The sequence below is a fragment of the Carcharodon carcharias genome, chromosome 19, assembly GCF_017639515.1.
Source record: "Carcharodon carcharias isolate sCarCar2 chromosome 19, sCarCar2.pri, whole genome shotgun sequence".
In the NCBI taxonomy this organism is placed as follows: domain Eukaryota; kingdom Metazoa; phylum Chordata; class Chondrichthyes; order Lamniformes; family Lamnidae; genus Carcharodon; species Carcharodon carcharias.
Genome location: NC_054485.1, coordinates 79,789,925 through 79,802,280, shown reverse-complemented (window position 1 = coordinate 79,802,280; position 12,356 = coordinate 79,789,925). Strand labels below are relative to the sequence as shown.

Here is a 12,356-nt window from a genome sequence, read left to right as displayed (position 1 = left end):
GGGCGAGAAAATGGAAGGTGTGCAGCAGCAGTCCATACAAAAAGCCCCTCTTTGCCGTGCCAAAAGGCACAGAGGGCATGTCCCCGAGGTGGCTCATATTGCGGGGCACCAGCACCCGAGGGAGGGTTCGGAGCTTGGGGCCAATGTGGAATTCCGTCCGAACAGGGGAACGCTCAGACGGAAGACCACCGCGCACCTGGGCCACCTCAAGACCCAAAATAACGTCGGGTCCGAGCACGACCGTTCTCAGGTCTTGGATGGCATCGGCTGCGACCTGGACACTCACAGACGCGCGTCGCGCCAACTCCTGCGGGAGCATCCAGCCCAGTCCTCCGCCACCCAGCACGTCCCCGATCCTGGTCACCCCTGCGGCCACAGCCCTCCTCTCCGCCAACCACTGAAAAGGACGGAGGGGCGGATTCCTGAGCAGCGGCTCTCTGACGATAGCCGCTACTCCTGACGGGGGAGAGCTGCGTCGCGAGGCGACCACTTTCCAGACTTTGATCAGGTCCTGGTAAAAGACGGGCAACGCCTGCAAGGAGCCACCGAGGCCCAGCTGTTCTATAAACAGGAGCTGCACGTCATAATTCAGGCCGTGCACCTGACGGAAGAAATACGTCATCAGGGCACACCATCTAGGAGGAGGCTCAACGTAGAGGTATCGCTGCAGGGTCTGAAGGCGGAAAGTCGCCAACTGTGTGCGTAGGCACACTAGCGCCTGACCACCCTCCCTAAGCGGGAGACTCAGAACCTCGGCAGCGACCCAGTGCAATCTTTTGTCCCAGAAGAAGTCGACTAACAATCTCTGGATTCTTGTGACAAAGTCCGGGGGAGGGGTCAAAGTGACCAGCCGATACCACAACATGGCGGCGATCAGCTGGTTTATGACCAGAACTCGACCTCGGTAAGATAGCACTCGGAGCAGTCCTGTCCAGCGCCGCAGGCGAGCGGTGACTTTTGTCTCCAGTTCCTGCCAGTTTGCCGGCCAGGATTCCTCAGCGGGGCAGAGATGGACCCCCAGGTAGAGGAGGCTGGTCCTGCTCCAGGTGAAAGGCCTGAGCTCCTCGGGTAGGGGATCCATCTGCCACTGACCGACCAGGAGTCCAGAACACTTACCCCAGTTGATCCTGGCAGAAGAAGCGGCAGAGTAGACCTCCTGGCACTCGCGCATCCTCCGCAGGTCAGCCGGGTCACTAAACATAAGGAGCACGTCATCGGCGTAAGCCGAAAGGACCACCCCGATGCCCGGCCCGCGCAGAACCAATCCCGACAACCTCCTCCGCAAGAGGCGCAGGAAAGGTTCCACGCAAATAGAATACAACTGGCCAGACAGGGGGCAGCCCTGACGTACCCCTCTCCCAAAGCGAAGGGGCGCCGTCAGGGACCCGTTAACCTTCACTAGGCACTCCGCGGCGGTGTACAGAAGTCGGATCCGGGCGACAAACTGCGTCCCGAACCCGAAAGCTCGCAGAGTTCCGAGTAAGTATTCGTGATCCACCCTGTCGAACGCCTTCTCCTGATCGAGAGACAGGAAGGCGCTCGACAGACCAGCCCTCTGGGAATGGTGGATGATGTCCCGGACCAGATGGATGTTATCATAAATGGTTCGGTCCGGGACGGTGTAGGACTGGTCAGGGTGGATCATGTGGTCCAGCACGGTGCCGAGCCGAGAAGACATGGCTCGGGCGAAGATTTTGTAGTCCGTGCTGAGGAGGGAGACCGGGCGCCAGTTTTTAAGAAGGCGGAGATCCCCCTTCTTCGGCAGCAGGGCAATCACGGCCCTGCGCCACGAAAGGGGCATCTCCCCGGTAGCAATGCTCTCCCCCAGGACCCCCGCGAAGTCGCTCCCCAAGATGTCCCAGAACGCCCTGAAGAACTCCACGGTCAGCCCGTCTAGTCCCGGGGTTTTGCCCCTAGAAAGACCGTCGAGTGCGCCGGTCAGCTCCCCCAGACTTATAGGGGAGTCGAGCTTTCCGGCGCACTCCGGGCCGACCTGCGGCAGGTCCTCCCACAAAACTCTGCAAGCTTCCTCACTGGACGGATCCGGAGAGAAAAGGGCAGTGTAGTAATCTCGGGCAATGGCCCTGATGCCCTCCGGATCCGAGACAAGTGATCCGTCGTCGGCCAGCAGCGTAAAGAGCTGCTTACGGACCCCGTGCCTTTTTTCCAGTGAGTAGAAGAAGGGAGAGCCACGGTCCATCTCCTTAAGGAAACAGATCCGCGACCTCACGAACGCGCCCCGAGACCCGACCAGTTGCAGGTCCCGCAGCGCGCCCTTCTTCTCATCGTACACCGACCGCAGGGCCGGGTCCGCGTCGGGCTGACGGAGACGTGCCTCCAGGTCGAGCACCTCCTTCTCCAACTCCTCGACCCTGGATTTGCGTCTCTTTGTCGACCCCTTCGCGTACTCTTGACAGAAAACTCGGACGTGAGCTTTGCCCACGTCCCACCATAGCCTCAAGGAGGGGAAGCCTCCCCGCTTCCTTCTCCAGCCGGCCCAGAAGCGACGGAACGAGTCCAGGAACCGCTGGTCTTCCAACAACAGCTTATTAAAATGCCAGTACGCGGACCCCGTCCGAGCGCAGAACGAAGTGAGCTCCGCCCACACCAGACGGTGGTCTGTGCACGGAACCTGCTGTATAGAAGCAGCCGGAACGCAGGACATGTACGCCTTCGAAACGTAAAGGCGGTCGAGTCTGGACGCTCCGACTCCAGGTGACACAAAGGTGAACACGCTGGAGTCAGGATGGAGATTTCGCCAGACGTCCACTAAGTCGAAGGACCTGACCAGGTCCCGCAACTTACTCACACCTCGCGTGCAGTGCGGGGTACGGTGACGGTCCCGGACCCCGAGGGTGCAATTGAAATCCCCCCCGAGGACGATGCACTCGCCAGCGTCGATGGAGCCGAGATGAGTGGACACTTCTTCAAAGAAGCTCGCTTGCTGCTGCGTGCCCAGGGGAGCGTACACATTCACAAAGTGAAGCACCGCCCCCCCCAGACGCACAGTCAGGTGCAGCAACCGGCCTGGCACTGGCTCCTTGACCCCCAAGATCTCCGGCTGAAAATGCGGGGCCAACAAGATAGCCACCCCGCCAGAATTGGAGGCTAGGTGACTCATGTAGACCCCCCCTCGCCACTCCAGGAGCCACGTGGCTTCGTCTCCCGGAACGGTATGGGTTTCTTGCAGGAAGCACAACGCATACTTCCCGTCCCTGAGGACCGAGAAGTCCTGGAACCTGCGCTGTGCGGCCCTGCTGCCGCGGATGTTGAGGCTGGCTATAGTCGTCTTCATTGTCAAAGGTACATCAAATCTTCACCTTAAGTCATTAAAAAAAAAGAAGAGGACTTTTTAGTCCTTCCTCTCCTTCAGGAGCCCAGCGAGAAACGTTTGGACCCTCCGCCGCGCGTTCCTATCCAACTCAGGAGACTTGAGAGCCTCGCGAGTGGACCAGAACACCAGCGGAAAAGAATGCCACCGGTCCAAGGCCAACTGAACCCTGTCTCGGCGACCGCGATGACTCGCCAAAAAGTCCCGGAGTTCCCTTGGGGGGATGAGGGGGGAGTCAGTGGAGGGCACCAGGGGATCCACCGCCTCGCTTGAGAGCGACTCAGCGTAATCTCCAGCGCTCACCACGGACACCCCGTCCTCCTCCAGGTCGTCGCCTCCAGCTTCCGACCCCTCCCCCGCATTGAGTACGGGGGCTGATTCGGAGCTGCCAGCTGGCTCTATCTGTGCCTCGATCCCACCCCCAGGATCAAGGCCAGAGGGGTCCTCTCTGGTCTCCTCTAAACGTTTTGGGTCAGAGGGCAGCGGCAGTTCTGATGCCCGCTCTCCTCCCGGCACCGGGTCGTCCGGGGAGCTCAGGACAAGCTCCTGACCCAAAACTAGGACGCCCGGTGCTAAGGTTTGGGAGGGAGCGGGAAGGCCCTCCTTTTCGCCGCCACCCAATGACCCGTTGACATTTTTTAAATTTTGAAAGTTGCAGTCCCCCGATGAGCCAGAAGGTACCTCGGGGGTATCGAGGGTCTCTGAGTCGGGCACCACCTCAAGGGAGGTGCCTTCAGTGACCCCCGAGGGGCCCTGTTCAGGGGACTGCAGCAGGTTGACAGGGGTAACAGTGGTGGGAGTCTATGCAGGGGTTTTGAGTTCCCCCAGAGGACAGGGTGAGATTTTACTTGGCGGAGACGCCACCACCTCTTCATCGGGGGAAGGGACACACCCAACTTCTTCAGTTTGGGCATCACCCACCTCCTCCTCCGAAGCGTGACGTCTCTTCCGGGTCAGGCTGGGGGCTAGGGAGACCTCCATTTCCGAGGCCCCCTCCTCCTTGTCCAGCCCTCCCGGACACTCCACCCTCTGGGTTTTGGGTGTCAGATACCCCGGCTCGGGGTCCCGCGTCTTTTCCCCGCCGGCCCCGGGAGCACGCGCAGAAACGACGCCGGGCCCAGCACTCGGCGCCTTAGCACCCACGGGCCCGGGAGCACACGCGGACACGACGCCGGGGCCGGATGATGTCTTTTCCCCCGAGCCGGTGCTTGCAGGTGTTTGGGGGTTTTGGGGCGTTTCAGGGGCCGCCTCCAGGTTGTGGGTCTTCCTCCGCGCCTTCTTACGGCGCGGGGGCTCTCCGCCCGCCTCACCGGCAGCCGAGATGGCAGTGGCCGCCGGCGTCGCTTCCCCTTGCGGGGAGGGAGATGGAGTGGTGGCGGGGGGAGGAGGGGCGGTGCCAGCCGTGGTCGCTTGGGTGGGGCTCGTGGCCTTGGAGGCGGGGCAGTTCTTCCTCACGTGCCCCGCCTCCTTACAAGCATGGCACCGCACGCCCTCCACGGTCCAGAAGACCCGATAGGCGGTCCCCTCAAAATTGATAACGAAGGCCCCCTCCAGGCACTCCTCCCGGGCCAAGCGGACAAATACCTGGCGCCGGAAGGAGTACACATGGCGGAGGGCCGAGTCTTTGAGGCCGAGCGGGATTGGTGCAACCCCCGACGTGACCTCCCCCAATTTATTAAGGTGGGGGAGGAGGAGCTCACTGGACAGAATAGGCGGGACGTTCGAAATAATAATTCTCTGGGCGGTGGCCTCAAGGGGGTCCACCGCCAGAAAAGTCCCGCCCACAGTGAGTCCTTTTTGCAGGGCGAGGTGCACCGCCCGCTCGGACCTCAAGAAGAATATGGCCTTCCCATACATTTTAGAGGCCGCGACAATGGCTGAGGGGCCGACGACCCCAGCCATAGCCTTTACGCAGGCCTCTATTGTCATTTCAGGGTGAGCATAGCTCTTTACCCCAAGGGCCCTGGTCAGGAGGCGGAATGGTGACAGGGCAGCGGGAGCAGCTGGAGCCGCAGAAGCAACCACCCCCGCATAAGTTTTCTTTTTTTGAGGCCCTGCCACCGGTGACAAAACCGCCTCCACATTAGCCCTCGAGGGCCCGGCCACAGGCGATGGTGAATTGGCCTTAGGGCCAGAGCCACGCCCACCCCGGGAAGGATTGGCCATTTTGTTTTTTTCTTTTTATATATATTTTTTTATATATATAGGGAGGAAAGGGGGTGGGGGAGAGAGGTAGAAACAACCTCCCCTCTTTTAGGCAGGAGAGGAGAGGAGGGAGAGGAGTAAAAGACAGGGAGGCACAGGAGGGAAAGAGGTAAATGTCCAGGTGGGTGTCCTCGATGGTGGATGGACGGTGGGTGGGGGCCTGATGTTCTTCAGGCAGGGGGAGGCGATGTCTTCACCAGCTATCGCTGGCCTTACTGGGAAAAGGGCTGGGTTGGGGGGAGGGGTGGCAGAAAGATGGTTTCAGCACACACACACACCCTCCCTCTCTTCCTTCCCCAACTCCTCTGGCAGTCTTCTTGCCTCCCCCTACAAAACACAGTCCTTAATTGCCCCCACCTTAAACAAAAATACACAGTTCAGACACCCACCTAGGATGTTGTTTTTCAACTCAGTCCTGGCCTCCTGGCCTTCCTGTCCTGTAGCAACAGCAGCAACTGTTCTCTTCTCTCCCTCTCTCTCCTTTGGCACCACAGGGGCAAGGGAGCAGCAGCAGCACACAGCAGAAGCAACAACCCCAAAGGCAGCAGCAGAAACAGTTGAAACACTGAGGAGCAGCAACACCAACACCACACACCTTCTCTCCTCAGTATCAGGAAACCAACTGAATCCACAATTACCTCCACGAGATCGTTAAGAAAATGAACTCTTGATATGGGTGGCAAATCATCTGTGGAAGCCACACATTCCTCTGGGTTTGTAACTCTTCCGAGTACAAACCTGTTTCCATCTGTTTCAGATGAAGTTACATTGTTTCATAGTTTGCCATTGTGAGATTTGAACTCTTGATAATCTTTTAAATGAAAACCAAATCAACAAAATTGGGATAAATCAGGCACAGCCCCTAATTCAGGTCAGCTGTAAAACCAAGAACAAAGTTTAAAGGAAACTTACAAACTTTAAATCAAAATGTGATTAAAGGGGTCAACAAAACACCCCAGTCCCCGCGGTGCCCACCGAGCACGGAAGGCCTCGAGAGTGCCAGCAGACACCGCGTGCTCCTTCTCCAGGGACATCCGGCAGCGAACGTAGCCGCGGAAGAGGGACAAACAATCGGGCGGGACTCCCCCGTCGATCGCCCGCAGCCTGGACCTGTTAATGGCCAACTTGGCCAGGCCCAGGAGCAGGTTCACGAGGAGGTCCTCCTCCTTCCCGACCCCCTTCCGCACCGGCTGCCCATAGATCAGGAGCGTGGGGCTGAAGTGCAAACAAAACATCAATAAAAGGTTTTTCAAATAACTAAAAAGGGAGTGCAGCCTACAACACCCTATGTATACATGGTCCACGGACTCCACAAGACCGCAAAAAGGGCACGTGTCCTGAGAGTCCGCGAACCAATGCATCCTCTTATTATAAGGGACTGCTGCATGCAACACCCTCCAACCCAGGTCTCCGATAGAAAGGGGGAGGACACCTCCGTAGAGGGCCTCCCATCGGGGGCCTCCGCCGCCGGACGGCAACAAGGCACGCCAGGGCGTGTCCGGTCGACGGACAAGGGCGAGAAAATGGAAGGTGTGCAGCAGCAGTCCGTACAAAAAGCTCCTCTTTGCCGTGCCAAAAGGCACAGAGGGCATGTCCCCGAGGCGGCTCATATTGCGGGGCACCAGCACCTGAGGGAGGGTTCGGGGCTTGGGGCCAATGTGGAATTCCGTCCGAACAGGGGAACGCTCAGACGGAAGACCACCGCGCACCTGGGCCGCCTCAAGACCCAAAATAACGTCGGGTCCGAGCACGACCGTTCTCAGGTCTTGGATGGCATCGGCTGCGACCTGGACACTCACAGACGCGCGTCGCGCCAACTCCTGCGGGAGCATCCAGCCCAGTCCTCCGCCACCCAGCACGTCCCCGATTCTGGTCACCCCTGCGGCCACAGCCCTCCTCTCCGCCAACCACTGAAAAGGACGGAGGGGCGGATTCCTGAGCAGCGGCTCTCTGACGATAGCCGCTACTCCTGACGGGGGAGAGCTGCGTCGCGAGGCGACCACTTTCCAGACTTTGATCAGGTCCTGGTAAAAGACGGGCAACGCCTGCAAGGAGCCACCGAGGCCCAGCTGTTCTATAAACAGGAGCTGCACGTCATAATTCAGGCCGTGCACCTGACGGAGGAAATACGTCATCAGGGCACACCATCTAGGAGGAGGCTCGACGTAGAGGTATCGCTGCAGGGTCTGAAGGCGGAAAAAATTATGGCCAGTGACCCTGCAATTTCCATCTGTTTCAGATGAAGTTACATTGTTTCATAGTTTGCCATTGTGAGATTTGAACTCTTGATCTTGGGGTTACAAACCCAGTACCATAACCACTTGGCTATTTAGGCCAAGCTCAGACACCTCTATATTGCCATTTAATTAGCACACACCAATCAATTTCACCTGTAAAGTTTGAAAACGTGAAGCCTCGTGACATAATTTCTTTCAGGTAATAATTGGGTGTTTGAATTTCTCTATAAAACAAACAGTCTCTCCGGAGATCCTAACAAGACTAATACAATCAACTACATGGAGAGCTCATGATACTGATACTGAGTGTACTCGTGAACTGAGAACCCATCATGGGTTTATATTCTGTGTCCTCCAGATTCCACAGGTTAGTGCCATGCCAGACAAGGTCCAGTTTGTAAAATGTTCCCAAATCCAGTATCTTTAAATGGTTAACACGTGGAACATGCATAAGCACGTTTCCATTTTCTGCAATTATCGTCCAAGTTGACATGGTTAACCTGTCATTGCGTGAGCAGGAACATCGAGGTCTCCTCCCTACACACACATGCTCAGTAGTGTTAATATCTGTGGATTGTTCACCTCACATTCTCCATCCATGGGTGACTGCCTCTGTCCTTGATAATCTCCACTTCCTTACTTCACAGAGGTATTGATTACAGAGATTCCCATTCTCCTTTCATACTGCCTCCTGGATTCACACTGTCCATTATGGAATACTGGAGTAGATCGAGCTCACCCCCATATACATGAAAATACATTGAGGTGCAGCAAGAGGACAGGAATTCGCCAACAAGCTGCCCTTTCCTGGATGATCTCATCCATCTCACCATATTCTCAACTTGTTCAATCACAAACCCATCTCCTTATCTTCATCAATATAAATATACTTATTTAAAATACTTTGTAAACATCACAATCGGGACAGGGAGAAGGGACTGAATAACCCTCCATTTGTACATGAATCATGGTGTCCCACACACTGTACACTCCAATGTCACAGTCTGCAGTATAACAGTGGCTGGGAACCTGTCTGGCACCCATTAAACAGGACATTCTGTGGGAGATACTACATCACTGATCTTACCGGATGTCTGATTTGTACTCTTCATTATTGTATTCAGACTCTTTCCTGCCATGTCTGATTGTTTGTTGCTCAGATCTGTGATACGTTCCCAGAATTCCACATTGATAGCATCTGCCATGACCTGCAGCCTGGGGATGGTCTGTCGACCATTACTGTCATGATAATTAACTTGAACTCCATTGACCAGAGTAACTTTTGAAACCTCAGGAAATCCTGTGATTCCAGAGACTGCAGTGTATATCACAGTCAATGAATTAGTGTCTGGAAAACAAAAACAATTAAAGGTAGCTTAATAAACATTTACACACTGTTATGGACAGAGTGAGAGAGAACTGCTGAAATTCCTGTTCCTTCTGTCTGTAACCAGTAAGCTTTTGACAAGAGGTGTGCATGTGTGTGTGTGTGTTTTAACACCTTAGAGTATGGAGAATTTGATGAACCAACAGCAAGCTTCTTGCGGGTTTAAATAAAGAAAGATGGTTGCATGATTAATCACTTACCCTGAAATCTAACACTACGGCACCAACTCACACATAAACATATACAAACACATTCAAGCATGTACAGTTGAAGTGAATAGTGCGCTTTTACAAGTTATAGACAAAAGGAATAGTTCATAATTCACATGATTGCCTTGTTCAGGAAAACATGTGTTACAAATCTGATAAAAAGATGTCCTGACTCTTGAAGTGTAGTTTGGGTGAATTTAACAGACAAAGTGTAAGGCCGCAGCTGTTTCAGGATTCTCTTGAGGACATCATGCAGGTCATGAAGCTAATCTCAGAACGATAGAGGTCAGTATGCTGTATTCTTGTTCCTAAAGTGGTACAGGTTTGGAGACCTCACAATGTTATGGCCTCCAGTTCTTAAGGCATAGATGTTATTGTCCTTTCTACCCTATCTTTCTGCAGACAGCAGATATAGATTAAAAGGAGATAAAAGTGACTGCCCTACCATGTGACTTCTCACTGTTCCTTTTTGAAATTGTGGTGGTGTCACCAGGTTAATAAGCCACATCCTGGTTTATTGTTTTAAGACATTCATCCTGAGGAGGTTAAGACTTTCACCTTCTTTGTTCCAATTTGGGAATGTCTTTTGATGGTCTTGGGGTACGTGTAGTTAACAACTTTTCACCTGGGTTTTGCCCTTTTGTCTCAGTTAGACAGTGAGTTGGTTTTTAATTATACAGGGGATGTCACCTGATCACCTTTGTAGCATCTGATCAATGGCCTTGAAAGCACCTTAGTAGCACATTGTAGCACATTGCCAACTTCTTAAAGGGAAAGTCAGTTTGAAAGTATCCACCTTGAATAAAGTTCATTTCTGAAAAGTTATGAATATAACATGTCTATTCTGGGCTGACTTGTTCCCATCACGAGGAAAAAAATGGAATCTTGACTATATATCCGAATGCAGCAAGGTATGGATAATATCCAGGCTTGGGCTGACAAGTGGCAAGTAACATTCACACCAAACAAGTGCCAGGCAACGACCATCTCCAACAAGAGAGAATCTAACCATTGACGTTCAATGGCATTACCATCACTGAATCACCCACTATCAACATCCTGGGGGTTTACCATTGACCAGAAACTGAACTGGACTAGCCATATAAATACTGTGACTACAAGAGCAGGTCAGAGGGTAGGAATTTTGAGCCAAGTAACTACCTCCTGACTCCCCAAATCCTGTCCACTATCTACTAAGCACAAGTCAGGAGTGTGATGGGATATTCCCCACTTGCCTGGATGAGTGCATCCAACAACACTCAAAAAGCTTGACACCATCCAGGACAAAGCAGTCCACTTGATTGGCACACCTTCCACAAACATTCACTTCCTCCACCACCGATGCACAGTGGCAGCAGTGTGTACCTTCTTCAAGATGTGCTGCATTAACTCAACAAAGCTCCTTCGACAGCACCTCCCAAACCCACAACCACTACCATCTAGAAGGACAAGGGCAGCAGGTACATGGGAACACTGCCACCTGGAAGTTCCCTTGCAAGCCACTCACCATCCTGACTGGGAAATATATCACCGTTCATTCCTTCCAAAATCCTGCAACTCCCTCCCTAACAGCACTGTGGATGTACCTACACCACATGGACTGCAGCAGTCCAGGAAGGCAGTTCACCACCACCTTCTCAAGGGCAATTAAGGATGGGCAATAAATGCTGGACTAGCCAGTGACACCCACATCTCGTGAATAAATAAAACAGAAACATTTTTTCCCTGGTTTTCCTGGTGAAGCAAGAGAAACATGAACATCTCAAGCCCACACTCTGCTCTCATTCAGGTATCCACACATCCATTTCACAACTGCTCCAGCTGCCACTGTCTGCAACAGTTAATTTTTCTGTTTCAGCTTTCAGTTCCTCATTGTCCTTTTTGGATGAGGTACACTTTTAATGAATTTCTTTTGGGTCTTGAAGTTTGGCTCTCGGAAGGCTTTAGTTCAGGAACCTTGTGCCTTCTATCCTTTCTCCACTGTTTGTAGGAGTTTGGACATTTTAATCCAACAGGCATATTCCTCTAGACATACAGCCTGAATTTTCAGGCAGATGGAGAGCCTCTCCATCGTTATGGAAATGGCGGCATAGACCTGTAGGAGAATGGGGACGGATTCTAATGTGCACATCTGTAGTGCACAGAGGCAACTTGTTAAACGGCAGCTGCCTCAGGCTGATGTGATTTTTGTCAGTGGGATGTCAAAGACATGGCTTGTGCACTTAGGCCTGGTAGAAGAAGGGCTAAAGCTCCAAGTGCTGTTTGGAGAAGAAGAGTACTCGTTTGAAGAGATAAGGTGCCCTTTGCATGTGATCGCATTATACATTTGGGGGAGGTCAGGTGCCCTTCGGAAGAGGTCAAGTGTCCTTTTGAATTAGTAAAAGTAGACAGAAACGTGTGTTAAAAAGTGCTTAATCTCATTGGAACTGCCAAGGTCATTGGAACTGTCAAGGTAACAATCAAAAGAGTTGTCAAGATAGCTGTCAGGAGAATAGAAAGCTTTATGGCATTTTGATCTCCTGCCTTTTAAATGTTTGGAAAAAAAACTGTGCAGTATTCAAGAAAAATCAGTGGTTGCTATTTCACTCTATCTGTTGCCATAAGGCTGAGGTCTCTCATTACAGGGTAGGTGTTCATGACTGATTTCACAACCTTTCATTATCACTGTGGGGTGTCTGTCAGTTCACAATTCAATTGACAGCTCCAAGTGGTTATAAACTCTTTGAAGTGATTCCATGAATTCAAATGCTTGCTTTTCTAAGGAATTAAAGGAAGTTAAATGTAGCGAATGTGTTTTTATCAATGCGAGTGTTTCTTTTTTAAATACTGAATTCATCAATAGACACTTAAGAACTTTCTTTAATCAGTATTGGTCTTGTGGTCTGTCAATAGTGCATACTGGGTGAGTTGGCATTGTAGGTTTAGGGGGGAAGGGTGGTGGGTAGGGGGCATGGGTTGACATGAGTTGGCATTAAGTTGGCATGGGA

General features: G+C 52.9%; 2 protein-coding genes across 5 annotated transcripts in view; one reads left to right on the top strand and one right to left on the bottom strand.

Annotated features, from left to right (window-relative positions):
• The window catches only part of LOC121291961 (class I histocompatibility antigen, F10 alpha chain-like), a 99,242-nt gene that overhangs the window by 31,910 nt on the left and 54,976 nt on the right, over window positions 1-12,356 (top strand). The window lies entirely within an intron of this gene.
• The window catches only part of LOC121291964 (class I histocompatibility antigen, F10 alpha chain-like), a 33,004-nt gene that overhangs the window by 13,459 nt on the left and 7,189 nt on the right, over window positions 1-12,356 (bottom strand). For all 4 annotated transcript variants that reach the window (XM_041213662.1, XM_041213663.1, XM_041213664.1 and 1 more), the window contains exon 2: window positions 8,861-9,121. In XM_041213662.1, the coding sequence (XP_041069596.1) occupies window positions 8,861-9,121 (261 nt within the window). The remainder of the gene's footprint in view (window positions 1-8,860; window positions 9,122-12,356) is intronic.